The sequence below is a fragment of the Coregonus clupeaformis genome, chromosome 16 (assembly GCF_020615455.1).
Source record: "Coregonus clupeaformis isolate EN_2021a chromosome 16, ASM2061545v1, whole genome shotgun sequence".
Classification (NCBI taxonomy): domain Eukaryota; kingdom Metazoa; phylum Chordata; class Actinopteri; order Salmoniformes; family Salmonidae; genus Coregonus; species Coregonus clupeaformis.
In genome coordinates, this window is record NC_059207.1 from 43,143,173 (window position 1) to 43,162,571 (window position 19,399).

Sequence of the window (19,399 nt, forward strand, 5' to 3'; positions counted from 1 at the left end):
AATGGTTGAGCTGTTCACACACCTTATCATTTGCTATAATTAGATATATGGGTCCATATGCAGGTTTTCTGTGTTTTCCCCTCTAATTCTCTCCTTTTAGAAACGCTGGTGTATTTACATACACGAGCGTTGCTTTGAATTGTATTGGGTTGCACAAAAACAGTCTATGGGAAGCCAGAAGTTAAATACAATTCAATTTCAACTTACTGTGCCAGTGGGCAGGACGGTAGGTAATTATGAGGGGGTAATTTGAGACAAAATATCTAAAGGATCGTATTATTAAACAGACTTTCCAAATGTGGGTCTGTTGTAGACCCACTTCCTCTCTGCTCAAAACATTTTTCCACATGCAGGACTTTTATTTTGACATGAGGTAAGCAGAGGAAGTGAGTCTACAACAGACCCATGAAAGTTTGTTTAATAATAGCAACGCTAGTGTATGTAAATAGCTAATAATAGTATGAGCCGTTTTGTTAATTTGAGATTTTGTCATCAGAGCACTCTGGTCTGGCATCTTCCAAGTGTAGTGCTCTCTTGAACTTTCTTCACACACCACGGTCATGGCTAGAAGGGATGCAGCTTTTGTCAAATTAATGTCAAAAGTGGAATTTGTTTACATTTTAGGTAACCATCACCCTTTTCCTAAACTTCACATAATTATTTTAACCTGCTACGAAAAGTCAAATCTGACAAAAGCTGTAACCCATTTAGTCAAAACCCACTACCACCGCACGGCTAGAAGGGATCCAGTTTTTGTCAAATTAATGTCAAATTTGACTTTTTGTAGCAGATTAGGAGAAGGTTTAGGGTAAATTTAAATGCAAAAAAATGATTTGACAAACGCTTGATCACTTCCAGCCATGATGAGCTGGTGAGCTGCTCCCTGGACCGCAACCGGACTTCTGTGGAGTTTATCGTCGGTCATCCAACGTTATGTTGCATTACCGGCACCTACTGTACTGGAAATGGGGAGGAACTAAATCATACTTGCCACTGCCAGGCCCGTTTCTCTTACAAAACATAACAACAATTTTGCGACTATACCTAACGCTGTACTACTCAGTATGCTCTTGAAACTCATTTCCTGTATCCCCTTCATACTTGATCTCATTCTCTCTCTTTCCCTCTCATACTGTCCACACATGCTCCACTGTCTCAGTTTCGTGACAGTACTCACCGCTCCGGACTTCGTTTATTCAGATGTATTGTGGGAGTTGCTGTTCATGTTAAGCATAGTGGTGGTTTGTTGAAATTATTTAAGAAATAAAAAAAACTACAAACGACGACCCCTAGCGGTGAAACTGCATATTTTGATTGCGCAGCAACAGATTCTCGGCAGTCAGACACGTAACCAGCAAGATGGCTTTCAAAAGGGCTGTGATACAGCTGGTTTTGATGGTTTTACTTTATTCTTCCCCCGGCGTCCAAAGTTTTTTGGAACGCATCAGCTGCACTATATCTGCCGACTGCAATTGTGATTTTAAACCAAATATACGAGGTAAGAAAACGGAAGCTATGCTAGACGGGTAGTTAGCTAACCAGCTGGTGAGCTGCTCCAGTTTATTGTTTGTAAGAAGACCCCATGGCTAGAGTTAGCTAGCTAACGTAGTGAGATTAAATGGTTCTGCAAATTATTAGCTATACTGAACAAAAATATAAACGCAACAATTTCAAAGATTTTACTGAGTTACAGTTCATATAAGGAAATCAGTCAATTGAAATACATTCTTTATGCCCTAATCTATGGATTTCACATGACTGGAAATACAAAATATGCCATTTGCCTCATGCAGCGTGACACATCTCCTTCGCATGGAGTTGATTGTGGCCAGATGAATGTTGTCCCACTCCTCTTCAATGGCTGTGTGAAGTAGCTGGATATTTGCAGGAACTGGAACACGTCGATCCAGAACATCCCAAACATGCTCAATGGGTGACATGTCTGGTGAGTATGCAGGCCATGGAAGAACTGGAACATTTTCAGCTTCCAGGAATTGTGTACAGATCCTTGGGACATGGGCCGGCGGATGAATGGCACGACAATGGGCCTCAGGTATCTCTGTGCATTCAAATAGCCATCGATAAAATGCAATTGTGTTCGTTGTCTGTAGTTTATGCCTGCCCATACCATAACCCCACCGTCTCCATGGGGCACTCTGTTCACAATGTTGACATCAGCAAACCGCTCGCCCACACGACGCCATACACGCTGTCTGCCCACGACAGTTGAAACCGGGATTAATCCGTGAAGAGCACTTTCTCCAGCGTGCCACTGGCCATCGAAGGTGAGCATTTGCCCACTGTCGGTTACGAAGCCGAACTGCAGTCAGGTCAAAATCCTGGTGAGCACGCAGATGAGCTTCCCTGAGACGGTTTCTGACAGTTTGTGCAGAAAGTCTTTGGTTGTGCAAACCCACAGTTTCATCTGCTGTCTGGGTAGCTGGTCTCAGACGATCCCGCAGGTGAAGAAGCCGGATGTGGAGGTCCTGTGCTGCCGTGGTTACACGTGCTCTGCGGTTGTGAGGCTGGTTGGACGTACTGCCAAATTCTCTAAAATGACGTTGGAGGCGGCTTATGGTAGAGAAATTAACATTCAATTTTCTGGCAACAGCTCTGGTGGACATTCCCGCAGTCAGTATGGCAGTTGCACGCTTCCTCAACTTGAGACATCTGTGGTGTTGTGTGACAACTGCACATTTTAGTGGCCTTTTATTGTCCCCAGCACAAGGTGCACCTGTGTAATGATCATGCTGTTCAATCAGCTTCTTGACATGGCACACCTTTCCTTTGGGTGGATTATCTTGGCAAAGGAGAAACACTCACTAACAGGGATGTAAACGTGTGCACAACATTTGAGAGAAATAAGCTTTTTGTGCGTATGGAAAATAGCTGGGATATTTAATTTCAGCTCATGAAACATGGGACCAACACTTTACATATGTTTTATATTTTTGTTCAGTATAGTTAACTAGTTTTGATTCTTTATAATAACGTTAGCTAGCAAGCTAATTATATTAGACTGTTAGGCTAGTTAGCGCTTGTCCATCACGTGACAACATTGAGTTTCTTCTGCGCTGTGTCACTTTACGTGTATAATTTTTGGTGATTTCCAAAACGATATTGATGCCAGTCTCTAAACAAAATCTGGGAAACAAATCCTCTAGCTATGAAAGATTACATGAAAAGTGAGAGTGCAGAGGCAACTCGTTGTTATTGTCGCGCGATGGACCAGAGCAAGCTAGTATCGCTAGCTTTCCAGCAGTCTTAGCTGTTTATTGTTAGCTAGCTAGCTTGCCCATAGACTACATTCACAGATGAAAGGGGAAGGAAACCTTTCAAAGGAGTTAGTTATTATAATCTTTGCTTGACTGTTCCCTTACATCTGTGCATGCCAAGTGTTTTTTTTCCTAGCCCTGCTGTCATACTGAAATCATGGCAAGTTTGTTGGGTCTTGATCTAACTACATTTTATTATTTCAACACCTCGATCTCTGCAAATCTATCTTCCCAGGTTTGGAATGGGATCTGTATAAGAATCTCTACGGTCAGCATCTGGCCCAGGACATAGTGTCAGAGGAGGTGGCAAACTTCCTTCAGAAGGAGAGTCCAGACCGACCCCTCGTCCTGTCCTTCCATGGGGGGTCAGGGACGGGCAAGACTCTGGTCAGCTCCATGTTGGGGAGACACCTGTATGGCACAGCTATGGGAAGCCCCTACATCCACCAGTTTGTGCCAACACTACACTTCCCCTCGCCTGACCGTGTCAAACAGTACAGGGTAGCGCATCTCTCCCACCTTGGACCACAGAGTATCATGTACTGCTTAGTGCTCACACATACACACCTTTGCAATGCCTGCTGTTTGAGACAGTACTTATCCCCTACGATCAGCTTGATGTGCACTTGTCAAGTCACAGCTTTAAGTTGTAACCACAATCTTTCCTGCATGCTGTATGTCTGAGCCATTACCTTGTGAAACATTATTTTCATACGGTTCTGACCTCCACTCTTTCTCTTTCTTCCCTGTTGTCCCTTAGCTGGAGCTGAAGCTCTGGGTGGAGGGGAATTTGACGGCCTGTGCCCGCTCCATATTCATCTTTGACGAGATGGAGAACATGCCCCCGGGGGTCATCGACATCCTGAAGCCCTTCCTGGGGCCCTCATACGTCGTGTTCGGCACCAACTACCGCAAGGCCATCTACATTTTCATCAGGTAGCGGCTGGCTGGCTGATGATGTAGATGGCCTTGTGGTAGTTGACTGAATATCTATCTCACGGTTACTGTAAATGTCCTAAGTTTGAAGGCTTGGATGTTGAACTATCGTTGTGCCTTTTAGTAGATCAATCCCCTGTAGTGTTCCTGTATTCCTAGCCATTGTCCAGTGAATTTGACAATATGACTGCAGTTCAGTCTAGAAGTGTTCATTTTGTGCCCTGAGAGGGTGATTCTGAGTGAGGTCTGGTTATTGCTCTGTAACTACAGGAGCACATCATGTAGGTTGTAGAAATCATTTCTATCACAAAGCCCCTGCGATGAGGTTATGAATTAGCATTCTCTGTCATTTGGTTCTGAAATGGAAGTGCTTATAAGCTGGACTTCAGTATGTGTGTGTGTCTGTCTTACCTCATAAGGATCACTTACCCCATCCATCAGGACTTTATCTGGGACAGGAGCTTGCCTGCTATTTTCTGGTGGATACTATTAAGCAATGTGTTGTTGTTTTTTTTGTGATGAAAGTGTGACTGACTGGTTGTATTTTGTGGTTGCAGCACCATTGGGGAGGAGGTGATTCACCGTATGGCCCTGGAAACCCGGCAGGCTGGCAGGGAGAGAGAGGAGATCAGGCTGGGGGATATGGAGAACGCGATCTCACAGGCTGTGTTCAACAACAGCAGAAGTAAGAACCTAACTGACTTATCAATCAACAGCCCATTCATTTAGAATACAACCGTTCTAAAGTTTTAAGTTATTACGTTCTAACAGTTCTAAACAGCCCTGTCCTTCTCCCCCCAGGTGGATTCTTCCATTCTAGCATCATCCAGGAGAGGCTGTTGACCAGCTTTGTGCCCTTCCTGCCCCTGGGCAGACGCCATGTGGAGCGCTGTGCCCGCAGAGAGCTCTGCCAGCGGGGTGAGTGCCAGCGCACCGATGTGGTGGTGGCAGTAGGGGAAGCCGTTGTCTACATGCCCGAGCAGGGACAACACTTTTCCAGCAAGGGCTGTAAATCTGTGCCGGCCAAAGTCAACCTCTTCCTATGAGTTAAGGTGAAAGCCATTTTTAATTGCTAAAGTTAGAATTGTTCCCAGAGCCTCAAAGACTGATTTTAGGGTGGATTTTATCAGACGGTGAACTGAACTGTGTTTCTCACTGAAGATCATCTCTACATCCACACTACAAACAGAGGAGAAGATTGATTGTATTCAAAGAGGCATGTAAGACCTTTAAGGCGGTCTGCACACTCAAGGTCAGAGCTGCAAAGGCAGAATCATTAACATTGATCAAATTTTAACTGTGAATCTCTAGTGAGGTATCCCCTGGAACTATGATTATCCCCCTGGCCCGGATTCAGTTCAGAAACAGTGAGAGATTTTCTGGAGTTTTTCTGGAGTCCGTACCTTCATTGTGCTCTGGAACCGAGAGCCAGCCTCTTCCTCCAATCCAACAACCTTTGCTTTAAACAGAAAAGTGCATAATTGAAGTTCTGAGTGGCCATAGGGGAAGGCATCATGTTTTAAGAATGTTGATTATTGCTGTTAGCTAACCCTGGTTGAAAGGAGACTGGTCACTAATGATCTGTGACTTCATTCAGTTAGGTGTTCTTCCTCCAATAGGAATAGACTCTTCCAGGGAAGTGTAACGGCGACCAAAAGTCAGGCCATATTTTAAGGGGAAAGTAAGAGGGGTAGTTGGGCAATGAGGCCCTTTATCTACATCCCGGAGTCAGATGAACATTTACATTTTAGTCATTTAGCAGACGCTCTTATCCAGAGCGACTTACAGTTAGTGAATGTATACATTTTTATTTATTTTTTCATACCCCCCGTGGGAATCGAATCCACAACCCTGGCGTTGTAAACGCCATGCTCTACCAACTGAGCTACATCCCTGCCGGCCATTCCCTCCCCTACCCTGGACGACGCTGGGCTAATTGTGCGCCACCCCATGGGTCTCCCGGTCGTGGCCGGCTACGACAGAGCCTGGATTCGAACCAGGATCTCTAGTGGCACAGCTAGCACTGCGATGCAGTGCCTTAGACCACTGCGCCACTCGGGATGAATTTATGGATATGTTAGCATTGCATTGTATCATATCCTTATCTACCAGGTTTTGTTAAATTGAAACAATCTGTCATTACTTGAAAGTTGAATGATCAAGCGTTATCATGGTGGAAGACCACGGCAACTAGGAGCGGCGGCAGTGTGCTCCTCTTGTCAGTAGGTGGCAGTAAATGCTCTTTTAATAGCCAAGGAGACGGAGTAGAGCATCTCTAGAGTTGGTGCTTTTTAATTTAAGATTACTATTTTAATCACTATGTTTTCAAGAATATGTTTGTTTAATTATTTGTTAATGATAAGAGAAACAAAGAATAATTGAGAAAGGTTGGTTTTAAATTATAGTATCCATACATATATTGAATGGGTGATGCCCTAGAAGTTCACTTTACTATGAAATAGCCTAAATAATATTTAGGATACTTAGGCATTCTTTGAATAAGGACATCCAGAAAAACAATGTCAGTTTACTTTTAAATGTTTGTTTGATGCATTTTTATATGCTTCATATGCCGTTGAAAAATGCATATAAGCCTTTAATTTTACTGATACATAATGACTAACTGTAAATCTAAATGTGTTATTTACTTTACAGACAAGTTTTGGACAGAGGGAGTCTGTCCTTTCATAGTAATCTCTGAACAGCAGGCTGTGTAGGTTGACTAATTGTTTGCTGGTGGAAGTGGGATAATCAAAGGGTTGCCATTTTTATACTTGAACTATTGTTTACATAATTGTCACTCTATTAAGAACAGAGCAGAAAATATCTTATTTCCTTTGCTTGTCTGAATATTTATCAGGAAATGTAACTGTTTAATATTTTTTGTTTTAAGGTTCCACCAAAATCATTTATCAAAGTTAATAACCTTGGTTTCTTTATCAGTTATTTTACCATTTTGCTTTCAGACAATTTAAACTTTCATCAAGTTTCATAGAAATCCATATAGTGCTGTCCCTTCCAGAGACTTTACACCATCAACAGACTGAAGTGGTTAGGTTGTGACTGTTTAACCCACGTTTGTCCACCGTATCTGGAGATTTGTGTCAAGCACGTATTTGATAAAAATGCTGTTTGTCTAATCCTACAGTGGGCATTGTGCTCCTCACTGAAACTAAACACATGTCCATAACTGCAAAAAGGCAGACCAGAAAGCAAGCATTGACAAAGACCGATTGCGGTCGAAACATGTTGGCTTTTTCATAAATAAAAGAGCACCTATGCATTAGAAAACTTTTGTTGCGGCCTTCTTGGGAGATACCATCACCTTTTCTTTTTGGGAATAACCAGAACTGCCCATTATCTTGTCAGTCTCAACCTTCGACTCATACATATTTATAAGTTATTACCCCTCAATTTTCATTCCAGTAACCTTGACTCTGGCTATACCAACTACTAGTTGAAAGATTAGTGTCTTCAGAAAGTATTCACACCCCTGGACTTTTTCCACATTTTGTTGTGTTACAAAGGGGGATTAAAATGTATTTAATTGTAATTTTTTGTCAACGATCTACACAAAATAATCTGTAATATCAAAGTGGAAGACAAAATTGAACATTTTGTAAAACAAAATAATGAAAAATAAAACTAATATATCTTGATTAGATAAGTATTCAACCCCCTGAGTCAATACATGTTAGAATCACCTTTGTCAGCGATTTACAGCTGTTAGTCTTTATGGTTAAGTCTCCTAAGAGCTTTGCACACCTGGATTGTACAATATTCTTCAAGCTCTGTCAAGGTGGTTGTTGATGACTGCCAGACAGCCATTTTCAAGTCTTACCATAGATTTTGAATCCAATTTATGTCAAAACTGTAACTAGGCCACTCTGGAACATTCAATATCATCTTGGTAAGCAACTCCAGTGTATATTTGGCCTTGTGTTTTAGGTTATTGTCCTGCTGAAAGGTGAATTTGTCTCCCAGTGTCTGTTGGAAAGCAGAATGAACCAGGTTTTCCTCTAGGATTCTTCCTGTGCTTAGCTCTATTCGATTTATTTTTATCATTAAAAAAACTCACTAGTCCTTGCCGATGACAAGCATACCCATAACATGATGCAGCGACCACCATGCTTGAAAATATGAAGAGTGGTACTCAGTGATGTGTTGAATTTGACCCAAATATAACGCTTTGCATTCAGAACAGAAAGTTAATTTCTTTGCCACATTTTTTGCAGTTTTACTTTAGTGTCTTATTGCAAACAGGATGCATGTTTTGGAATATTTGTGTTCTGTACAGTCTAACTTCTTTTCACTCTGTCAATTGGGTTAGTATTGTGGAGTAACTACAATGTTGTTGATCCATCCTCAGTTTTCTGCTATCACAGCCATTAAACGCTGTAACTGTTTTAAAGTCACCATTGGCTTCATGGTGAAATCCCTGTTCATGTTAAATACTTATTGCACAGTGAGTCCATGCAACTTATTATGTGACTTAAGAACATATTTTACTCCTGAACTTATTTTGGCTTAACATCATAAAGGGATTGAATACTTAATGACTCAAGACATTTTCAGCTTTTAATTTTGTATTAATTTGTAAAAATTTCTAAAAACATTATTTCACTTTGATATTATGGGGTATTGTGTGTAGGTCAGGGACACAATCTAAATGTAATACATTTTAAATTCAGGCTGTAGCAACAAAATGTGGAAAAAATCAAGGGGTGTGAATACTTTCTGAAGCCACTGTGTATGGACAGGGGCATCTTATCCTAGATCAGTATTTGTAAACTCTTGGGCAAAACATTTGAGTGGCCACCCTCATGGTAAAGGAGAGAAATGTGCAGCTTTAATGTCCTGCAATTGTACACATTTTAACCATCGGGCGTAGAGAAAAAGTTCGTTTTAAAGCACATTTTCTGCAATTCTACACTTTTCCATGGGCCAAATATGTATTTTTTTTGTTTAAAATGAATTTCCTGTCTATAAAATGTTAGCTGACATGGGCTAATTGAGTGTCTGACATAAGAGGACTGATGAACTACCAAATTGCACGTTGTGTATTCTATTATCTTCACTCCCGACAGTAGAGCCGGCACTGCTGTTCATTCAGAATGCAGTGGGTTAATTTGACATGGTTCCCCATACCCTCCTATCACCCTGCAACAGACACATTTTCATATGATTTCTTCTCATTAGACAGGGACCCACCTTGGATGCCATATTACAGTATACCCAAACCAGAAAGCCAAGCCAGCACTTAGACAGTTATCATCATCATCATCATCTCGGTTGTATAGACATCTCTCTCAAACATTCATCTTTGAAAATATTTTCTCCATGTAATCAAAAGGGTTCTAACTGATTCCGGTCACCTGTTTCTAGATCACTGCTTGAGGAAATGTTCCACTGGGTATCTCTCAGTTACAGGTTATGATAAAGAACTGAGTGTTCATATTCTGGAAACTTGAGATCAAGAAATGACAGTCTATAAAAACAACCCTTAAATTCACAGTTCTGTCTTTGCCTCCAGTGGGACTTCTGTTACTTTTGGCCAGCAAATGACTGGCCCCTTTCATTGTCCATTTCACAACACACTGAGTGGCCTGGTCCTTATTCCCCCCAGTGTGTGGAGAATGAATGGGAGTGAGAGGACATAGCCTGGGTGCCATTCTGTTTTTACTCTCTTGGCAACTCCTTATGTCATGCCAAAGTTTACATGACAAGGAGTTGGCAAGAGAGAAGAAACAGACTGGCACCCAGGCTAGAGAGCATAGTGTTCATCTAATGAATCAAGAGAATCACAGCTTTCATCCTTCCCTGACAGAGATGCGGGGCTGATATCTCCATAGGCTGGCCTACAACAGGAACTTCCTGTTTGAAACAGGAAATTAATAGTTTATCCACAGGAAATGAACAGGTGTCAGAGGTTCTGTTGGTGTTTGTATATACAGTACCAGTCAAAAGTTTCCATTCCAGGCTTTTTCTTTATTTTAACTATTTACTACATTGTAGATTCTTCAAAGTAGTCACCCTTTGCCTTAATGACAGCTTTGCACACTCTTGGCATTCTCTCAACCAGCTTCATGAGGTAGTCACCTGGAATGCATTTCAATTAACTGGTGTGCCTTGTTAAAAGTTAATTTGTGGAATTTCTTTCCTTCTTAATACGTTTGAGCCAATCAGTTGTGTTGTGACAAGGTAGGGTTGGTATACAGAAGATAGCCCTATTTGGTAAAAGACCAAGTCCATATTATGGCAAGAACAGCTCAAATAAGCAAAGAGAAACGACAGTCCATCATTACTTTAACACATGAAGGTCAGTCAATCCGGAAAATGTCAAGAACTTTGAAAGTTTCTTCAAGTGCAGTCGCAAAAACCATCAAGCGCTATGATGAAACTGGCTCTCATGAAGACCGCCACAGGAAAGGAAGACCCAGAGTTATCTCTGCTGCAGAGGATAAGTTCATTAGAGTTACCAGCCTCAGAAAATGCAGCCCAAATAAATGCTTCACAGAGTTCAAGTAACAGGCACATCTCAACATCAACTGTTCAGAGGAGACTGCGTGAATCAGGCCTTCATCGTCGAATTGCTTCAAAGAAACCGCTACTGAAGGACACCAATAATAAGAAGAGACTTGCTTGTGCCAAGAAACATGAGCAATGGAAATCTGTCCTTTGGTCTGATGAGTCCAAATTTGAGATTTCTGGTTCCAACCGCCGTGTCTTTGTGAGACGCCGAGTAGGTGAACAGATGATATCCGCATGTGTGGTTCCCACTGTGAAGCATGGAGGAGGAGGTGTGATGGTGCTTTGCAGGTGTCACTGTCTGTGATTTATTTAGAATTCAAGGCACACTTAACCAGCATGGCTACCACAGCATTCTGCAACGATATGCCATCCCATCTAGTTTGCGGTTAGTGGGACTATCATTTGTTTTTCAACAGGACAATGACCCAAAACACACCTCCAGGCTGTGTAAGGGCTATTTGACCAAGAAGGAGAGTGATGGAGTGCTGCATCAGATGACCTGGCCTCCACAATCACCCGACCTCAACCCAATTGAGATGGTTTGGGATGAGTTGGACCGCAGAGTGAAAAAGGAACAAGTGCTCAGCATATGTGGGAACTCCTTCAAGACTGTTGGAAAAGCATTCCTCAAGAAGCTGGTTGAGAGAATGCCAAGAGTGTGCAAAGTTGTCATCAAGGCAAAGGGTGGCTACTTTGAAGAATCTCAAATATATGTTTCATAGTTTTGATGTCAATGTAGAAAATAGTAAAAATAAAGAAAAACCCTTGAATGCGTAGGTGTGTCCAAACTTTTGACTGGTACTGTATGTGTGTGCGTTCATGGCTGTGAATGAGAGATGCCAGAGAAGAATACAAGCACTGCCACTAGACTTGCCTATAGTTTGTCTTGTCGAGCACAACTCTTCTCCATTAAGACCAACAACTTGTGTACTCAAAACATTTGGAGACCCTTGTCTTAAGACCCTTCAGACTTCCTCACATATATGCCACTTCTCTCCATCCAGCCTTACTGTGATGACTTCATTACCTCCTCCACTCCCCACCCCCCACTCCCCACTCCCCACCCCCCACTCCCCACTCCCAGTCAGTGAGGAAGATGAGGGGGCTAAAGGGTCACTGCTCTGAGTGGCCTCTTCACCCAAGCTGGAGTAAAGGATATGGTTTTCTGGATCTCCATCCCTGGACAAAAAGTTGCCAAGATAATGCCAGCATGACCCCCCGTCCCCCTCCACCACTCCTGGCCTGACCTCTGGGCCTGTTAGGGCCTGCTTTCACACGCTCCCCTAGGACAGCTGGACCAGCCTGGGCCCCGGCCTCCATCCAGACCCTCTGTATGGCCATCTCTCCTCTCCGCTCCTCCGTCACAAATCGGGTTTAAAAAGGCACTGCGCCACCTCCCTCACTCCCCCCATTCCTTGGGCAACAATGGGCCACCCCAACCCATCTCCTCCCCCCTCCTCCTCCTCCTCCTCCTCCTCCTCCACATCTGTGAGTGCCCCTCTGTGTCCTTATTCTTTCTCTAACCGCTCCATTATTGGCTTTCTTTCACTTGTAAATGTGGCCAGCGATACTTCTGATGGGTCTTTTATCCACATGGCCGGGGTCAGAGGAAAGGTAGGAGTTGGGGAAGAGGGGGGAGTACGGTGGGCAAGAGTGGAGGGACAATTGCAACAAAGAGTTAAATCCTTTTTTGTGTGCAATCATTTGGGACGGTTGGCAATCCAAACTCTTGCTTCTTGCCTGCATTCCTGTATCCTTCCTAACAAGACATTGCAGAGGCAGCAGAGAGAAGCCACAGGACAATCCTTTGGTTTTCATGGATACTTGCTATATCACAACCTTTACGACCAATGGAGTGTGAGTGTAGCATGATCCCATTGGTCTTATTTGAAAGCATTATGATGATACCGTTGTCGTTTCCTACCAATTACAAAAGTGGTATTCAATCATTTTACATGATATGGATACAGTTTCTTTTCTATTTATACATATCATTTGAGTGTGATACTTAGTGTTGAAATACCCTGCTCAACTTGTTAAAGAGGGTGAGGGATAGAACATGTCTGGCAGCTTCTCCCTGTGTTGGTGCAAGTAAGGAGGGAGGTGGACCAGCCACCATGGTGTCATGGCTTGGTCGATGTAGTGTGGGATTATATGTTATTTTAGCTTCTGTTCTGACCTCAACAAAAACTCTTGCACACAACAAAAATGTGGTCTCTGTGGCAATAGTCTCCACGACAACAGGTGGACAAAGGGGGGAGCGGTGGGGGGAATGTGGGGGCGAGGGGTGACGGGGAGAGGTAGGAAGGGGGGTGGAGGTGAGGTGACCTTGGCCTTTATGTGGTCAGACGGAGTGTGAGAGCCACAGGCCTGGTGGGTTTAGGGATGAGGAGGAATAATATCACGACACCTCTCATTCTCTTCAAACTTAGAATGATTAATGACAACACTAACCCCTCTCTTTCCACACCCATCCCCCTTCCCAAACCCCCCACTGCGCACACACATCACCCCATCTGACCTCTATAGGCCTGCTGCTGCTCAAACACTACCCCCGTCATTTGACATGGTCACTTTCCCAACACTGTTGATTGATGAATGACTCGATTCCCACCCACGCGTTATGGTAATGAGGCTGATTATGCAAAGGACATGAAACTTTTGAACTGTAATGTTTGTGGAATAATGCTGCCCAAAGTAGAAACATCTGCATCCCACTTTAGGTTTTAAATCCTTTCTGTTTCTGCTAGTGTTAAAGATTATAGACATGTTGATTAAAGGACATCTACATCACAGGAGGCTGCTGAGGGGAGAACAGCTCATTATAATGGCCAGAGCGAATGGAATGGCGTCAAACACCTAGAAACCATGTGTTTGATGTATTTGATACCATTCTACTTATTCCGCTCCAGTCATTAACACGGGCCCGTTCTCCCCAACTAAGGTGCCACCAACCTCCTGTGATACATGTAATTACTGTGTATTAATTGTGTATTATTGAAACAATTCTGAACGTTAGATGGGATGATGATGACACAGGTAATAAAAAGTGATTGCTTCTCTTTCTGTCCCTCAATATAAAATCTCTCCCTCCCTCAAATGGTGTCGCTCAAAAAAACTAAGAGCATCATGGCTGTCATTGGCTCTAATCAATGATTTCATCCCTCTCCTATACAGTCAGAGATGGACTATAAACAGAGTATGTCTGTAACTGTGAATCCATGGAGAGGTGGAAGAATGATGCAGTGTGGAGAGGGATAGTAGATAGTCTCTGTTCTCAGAGACAACAGAGCAGGGTTCCTCTTTGGTACCAGAGGGGGGTGGTGGTGGGGATGGAGGGGGCGCTGTTGGTGCTCTGGCTCTGTGAGTGGTCAGTCAGCCTCAGCGATGGCTCCAGACATCTCGGACATCTCTCACTCAGACTCACCAGTCACACGCCTGCCTGCTGCCACTGACGGAAAACTAGGAGAGGGCTATTGGTGCTAGCCTGCATCGTTGCACGGCTGCACCGCACAATGACACGTATACGGATGGACACAGACACACGTATACAAAAGCTGCATATTACACACCTCATACAGGACAAGCTTACTAAAGATTGTTCTCTGTTTGAGAACCAGAAATGTATTTGTTTGTTTGTCCATCATCTCGTCAAAGAGTACCACCACAGAGCAAACAGGCTAGATCCAGCATATCGGATAGTGATGACATTTCCGGGGGTGGCAGAGGGAGGGATGGAGGGGGGTGGGTGGGTACTTATATGGATATCTGCAGTCCCTGCCTCCTTCATCTCTGTCATCACTAGGCTGCTGTGGTGGTATGCATCTCAGACTACGTAAGGATGTAAGGGGTAATATGAAGACAACAGGCGTGTACACACACATAGTGTTATTACATGGTGGTCTCTCTCTTGCGCGCTCGTTCTCTCTCAAGATATGTTACTGTGCCACAATCTATGTGTAGTATAAGTGAGGATCTAAGAAAAGCCTGGGGGGTTTCAGGTTGTCCGTGCCGTACCATGCCCAGCCCAGCAGAGTCCATGTGACCAGACAGTGGATAATGTAACGTCAGCTCAGCAGCCCTGTGATGCTCCCACGCCCCTCCGCCCCTCCGCCATACCCTGCTCTTACACAGTGGTGTTGTGTCACCCATAGCAATGATACAGAAGCCTGGTCACGTGACTGGTGTGTCAAAGGGACATGAGGAAGGAATGAAGGAAGCGACTGACCCGGATCAGAACGATGGCTGCTAAAGTATCAGCTGTGTGTATTGATTGTATATGGAACCTGATGATCCAGCAATGGAGGTCATTGTTTAAAGCTGTAGAACCAGCGATGAGATAAACAATACATCTAACAGCATCTTTTATCATCTTATTTCCATCCACCATCAGTCAATCATACACTCTCTGTCCTTACGTCATCCTCTAAACATACTACCAGCTTATATGGAATACAAAGTCAAATCACTGCTTTTCTCTGGCATACAGTAGTAACCCCTACCTAGTTGGATATTGATAAAGACCTAGTTTAACTAGAGCAGTTTGCGGCTATTTTATGTTGGAGTGTGTCTATCTCATTGCAAGGACGTGTTTAACAGAGGAGGTACAAGGCTGGGTTCAGACCTCCCAAACACACTTGATCTGTAGATCAAAGAAATTACATCAATAGACAGGAGGCAACACATATTAATGGATGGATATCAGATAATAATCCCAGTCATTAGATGGCCTCTTCAATATATCATTTTTACCCCATTTCTTATCAATAAACACTGATCACTAAGAATGCCTGTGCAATAGAATTTACTGTGTCAAAATATGCACTTTTATGTTTATTTTATCCTCTCTGTTGTGAAAGATTTAAATCTGAAAGATTCAGACTTGAGGCTGTTGGTGGGAGGTTTTTAGACCTGCTTGTTGGGTGGGAGTGAGAGGACCACACACATCGTTCTTTACTTTTCTATGATGTCATGTGTAAATGGAATAGAGAAATATATTTGCTGGATCACACCCATTTACCAGAGACACAGCTCAATAAGTAGATCCTCACATTTGCTCTCCATGCTAACAAGAGGAATTAGAGAAGAGTTTGGTGAAGGAATTACTGAGAGCAGTACCTATCAGAACTGAGATGATATTGTGATGTAAAAAGCAAATAGATCCCCAAGCTACTGCTAGGGAGGCAAAACCATGTTTGGTTATCCCACACTGGAGACTTGAGACCAATTCCATACTGACCTCTTTGATTAGATCAACTATATAAATGTTTTATTTTAGTTTGAAGCATTATATTTCTGTTCATACTAATAATGCATGTATGCAGTAACTTCCTAGGTCTTATCATGAAAGTTTGAAGATGGTATAGAGCTGAATGGTTGAGATGGAAATGTCCAAAGAAGAATGAAAAATAATAGTAAATAAGGTTTTACAAAGCACTGACCAGTCTGCCCCATTAGAAACACCTATATCAATGATGGGAGGATATGAGTTGAAATGACTAAAACACAGGAGTTTAAATAGGCCTATTCTATTCATAAAGACATATTGGAATAATTTCGTTCAGAAATTATTTGAAGGGCCCATGTGACAAAAAAGTGTCAGAACCACTGACTGGTCAGAACCACTGACTGGTCTAAGCAAAGAAAATTTAGAAATGTAGGGCTCTAGTCAATCAGTTTGCATAAGTTCAGCATTACAGCGTGATTTAAATTTAAAGGCAATGTTCCCGCGTTAGCAGAGACTGCATAAACGCTGCATATGTCGGCTCAATCAGAAATGACCTTAAAATGTCTATCGCACGCTACAGATTGAATAGAGCCTTAAAATAAAATATCTGAAAATAAAAAATTAAGCCTTGTAATATCAGTAACAATTTTGATCATACATAAACATAAATGGAAAAAAATACATAGTTAATTTTGTTGGTTGAAGTTCTCATTAATTTATTTGTTCTTAAAAAAAAAAAAATCATATTTCAATATCACAAATGTGCAACTCAAGCAGATACATGCAGTATTAAAAAAAACAAAATAAATTAACAATGATATTTCCAAAAAGATCAACAAAAACACAAACAAAATATTATAAACTTAGATAGTAATTGTATTATTAATTATCTAAACCTATATACCTTGAAATAAAAATTACAAACGAATTCCCTCTTTATTGGCTTGTAAAGGTGTTTTCATTTTTACATTTTTACATTTTAGTCATTTAGCAGACGCTCTTATCCAGAGCGACTTACAGTTAGTGAGTGCATACATTTTTCATACTTTCAAAGGATAATGAGGTTTAAAATGCCACGGTTTGTTGTTAAACTAAATTTAAATGATACATTCCTTAAGAATTGTGCAAATTGTAATCCTAAAGCAGCACTAAGAGCCGCAACAAAAGCACACCAGTAGAGCGACAATAAACCCACCCGTGCTTAAGGGCAATCTAAAGTAGGAAGAAGAAAATAGAAAACGATGAAATCTTCTCTTCGTTGGATTGGGCCCTAGGCCTACTCAAAATAAACTGTAGGCCTAGTTGTGTCATTTGAACAACTTCTTCTGAAACCAATTCTGAACGTTTGTAGGCTACTATATAGTCAACAGCTTGCTCCTCCAAAAGTTATGTAGGCTTAGGCCTATTTAGATCTAATTAAAGAATTATTGATTTCATGTTAATTCATGTAGGCTACACATTTGTAGGCTACTGCAGCCTATACAATGACGTTTAGTTTCACATAATCGTGAGTCGTTTTGGATAGCCTAATTGGTGGGATAATGAATAAATCGAATAATCAACACTTTAATGCAGATTTCCCAATAAGAAATATGATGACTATGGTGACAAGACTAAGAACTGTTATTTATTACACTGATGTGAAAGGAACCTCCAGCAACAGATGTCCAGATACAATTCTCGGGTTGTTTACAATTTCACAAGAATTGCGTTTGGACAATCAACCGCAAGGGCTCAAAGTATGTCTCTCCAAACTCATAGCTCTCATAGTTCAAAACAGTTCTTAATTAATCTATTTGAATTAATTATATAAATTGTCTTTGAATCTGTAAAACATATAGGCCTATAGAAAATATGGAGACACTATCATTGACTGTCATTCCAATCATGCACCTGACTCACAAAGGATCATCTTTTTTGTTTGTTGGTAAAATGAAATATAATCAGTTGCAGCCTACAGGAACCTCATATTAATTAAGTTCATCTCGATATGTGTAAATTAAACTAATAAAGTTTAAAAAGCAGTAGGCCTGTTGTTTACTTATATAGCAAAACTTTTGATATTCTATTTAAAACATTTTATAATAACCCAGCAGGTCTAGTAACATGCACATGCACATTTCATATACAAAATATCTGGTATTTTCTATAATCTGATCTTTGATAGCTACCAATGGCATGATTTACCCGAAGATTTTACATCGACGAAGGCCCTCGAAGATGATACAATTTCCCATTCAAAAACATCCACAACGCTGAAATAACTTTTCTTAATTCAATGTCATAATAAGCCCACATTAAAAGATGGTTGATTATTTGGTGTTTGCTCTAAGCATCAGCATCAGAAGAAACGCACTCTTTGGAACGAGGCGTTCTTCAAACTCCATTCCGCCTGCGTTTCGCCTTATCTGTACCTGTAAGACGCATCTTCTTGCACATATAGTTTCCATATCATTATAGAGCAGAACACAGGCAATTGAACTCGAATTCAAATTCTTCCAATCATACAAATATACACCCCTCGGCGGTTATAGTATTAATTTTCAAACGTTATAAGGTGACAACGCAGAACATTACTGATGCGAGAAAGTCCAAAGGAAAATTGTTAAAACGCGAGTGCACCTGCTCCTCCGCGGTCCCCAATCATAATTTCTTGAATACTCCAGCTTTTAGAAAAATCATAGGAGGCGAAAAAGGGGTTATATGAGTCAACTCGTGGTGCTCCTTCAACTGGCCATTACTTGATAGGACGAATGCATGGGAATGGCACTGTGCGCTCGCTATGCTGTTATCCAAAAGCTTTTCTTGAGCTCCACTAACAATAACGGTGTTACGGAGATGGACGGCAAGAGGGAGTGGGGATGGTCTTCGCTTGGTACTGAATTTGAATAACACCACGGGTTGATTAATGTCCATTGTGCTGAATAAGTAATGATTCTTCTAGCACACACAAGCCAGCAGCTGCGAATGAAGGACCAGCAACCATTTAAAGATACAACAGTCCTATTTTGCCTCTCCAGGGCAATTACAATCAAAACACTGTTACCCTTGCAAAACGTATATTGTTAATAGACGAAATGACGTGTCCTCTCGCTCTATTGTTTCAGAAAAACAAAACCTGGGGTATTCATTCAATTTAGCCTAGTAAGTCTAACCAGGCACTAACAAATCAACTTGTTTGTTCAGTAGTTTATTTAAAATAATTAATGTCTGGACTTTTGGCAATTGTTTTGGTTGTTAATAACATATTCATTACATATTAATTAGTAGAGCCTTTATAAGACCATAAGATACATATGATAACTATAATTAGGCTACGGAGGAATAAAATATTGTGTAGTTTAGGCCTAAGTCTATGCCTAATTTCTCAAATAAGGCTATTGCAGTAGTTTTTAGGAAAATCTTCAAGACATAGACTCGAATTTTTTGT

General features: G+C 41.6%; 1 protein-coding gene across 1 annotated transcript; it reads left to right on the forward strand.

Annotated features, from left to right (window-relative positions):
- The first annotated feature begins 1,337 nt into the window (after positions 1 to 1,337).
- On the forward strand, positions 1,338 to 5,982 carry tor2a (torsin family 2, member A). The gene is made up of 5 exons (XM_041899939.1): positions 1,338 to 1,498; positions 3,511 to 3,776; positions 4,036 to 4,211; positions 4,769 to 4,896; positions 5,013 to 5,982. The coding sequence occupies exons 1-5, from the start codon at positions 1,360 to 1,362 to the stop codon at positions 5,255 to 5,257; spliced, it is 954 nt and encodes a 317-aa protein (XP_041755873.1). The 5' UTR covers positions 1,338 to 1,359; the 3' UTR covers positions 5,258 to 5,982.
- The last annotated feature ends 13,417 nt before the right edge of the window (positions 5,983 to 19,399 follow it).

Coding starts and splice junctions, on each gene's coding strand:
- tor2a (XM_041899939.1), top strand. CDS start 1,360: ATGGCTTTCAAAAGGGCTGTGATACAGCTGGTTTTGATGGTTTTACTT. Junction 1,499..3,510: donor TTTTAAACCAAATATACGAG/GTAAGAAAACGG, acceptor CTATCTTCCCAG/GTTTGGAATGGGATCTGTAT. Junction 4,212..4,768: donor GCCATCTACATTTTCATCAG/GTAGCGGCTGGC, acceptor TTGTGGTTGCAG/CACCATTGGGGAGGAGGTGA.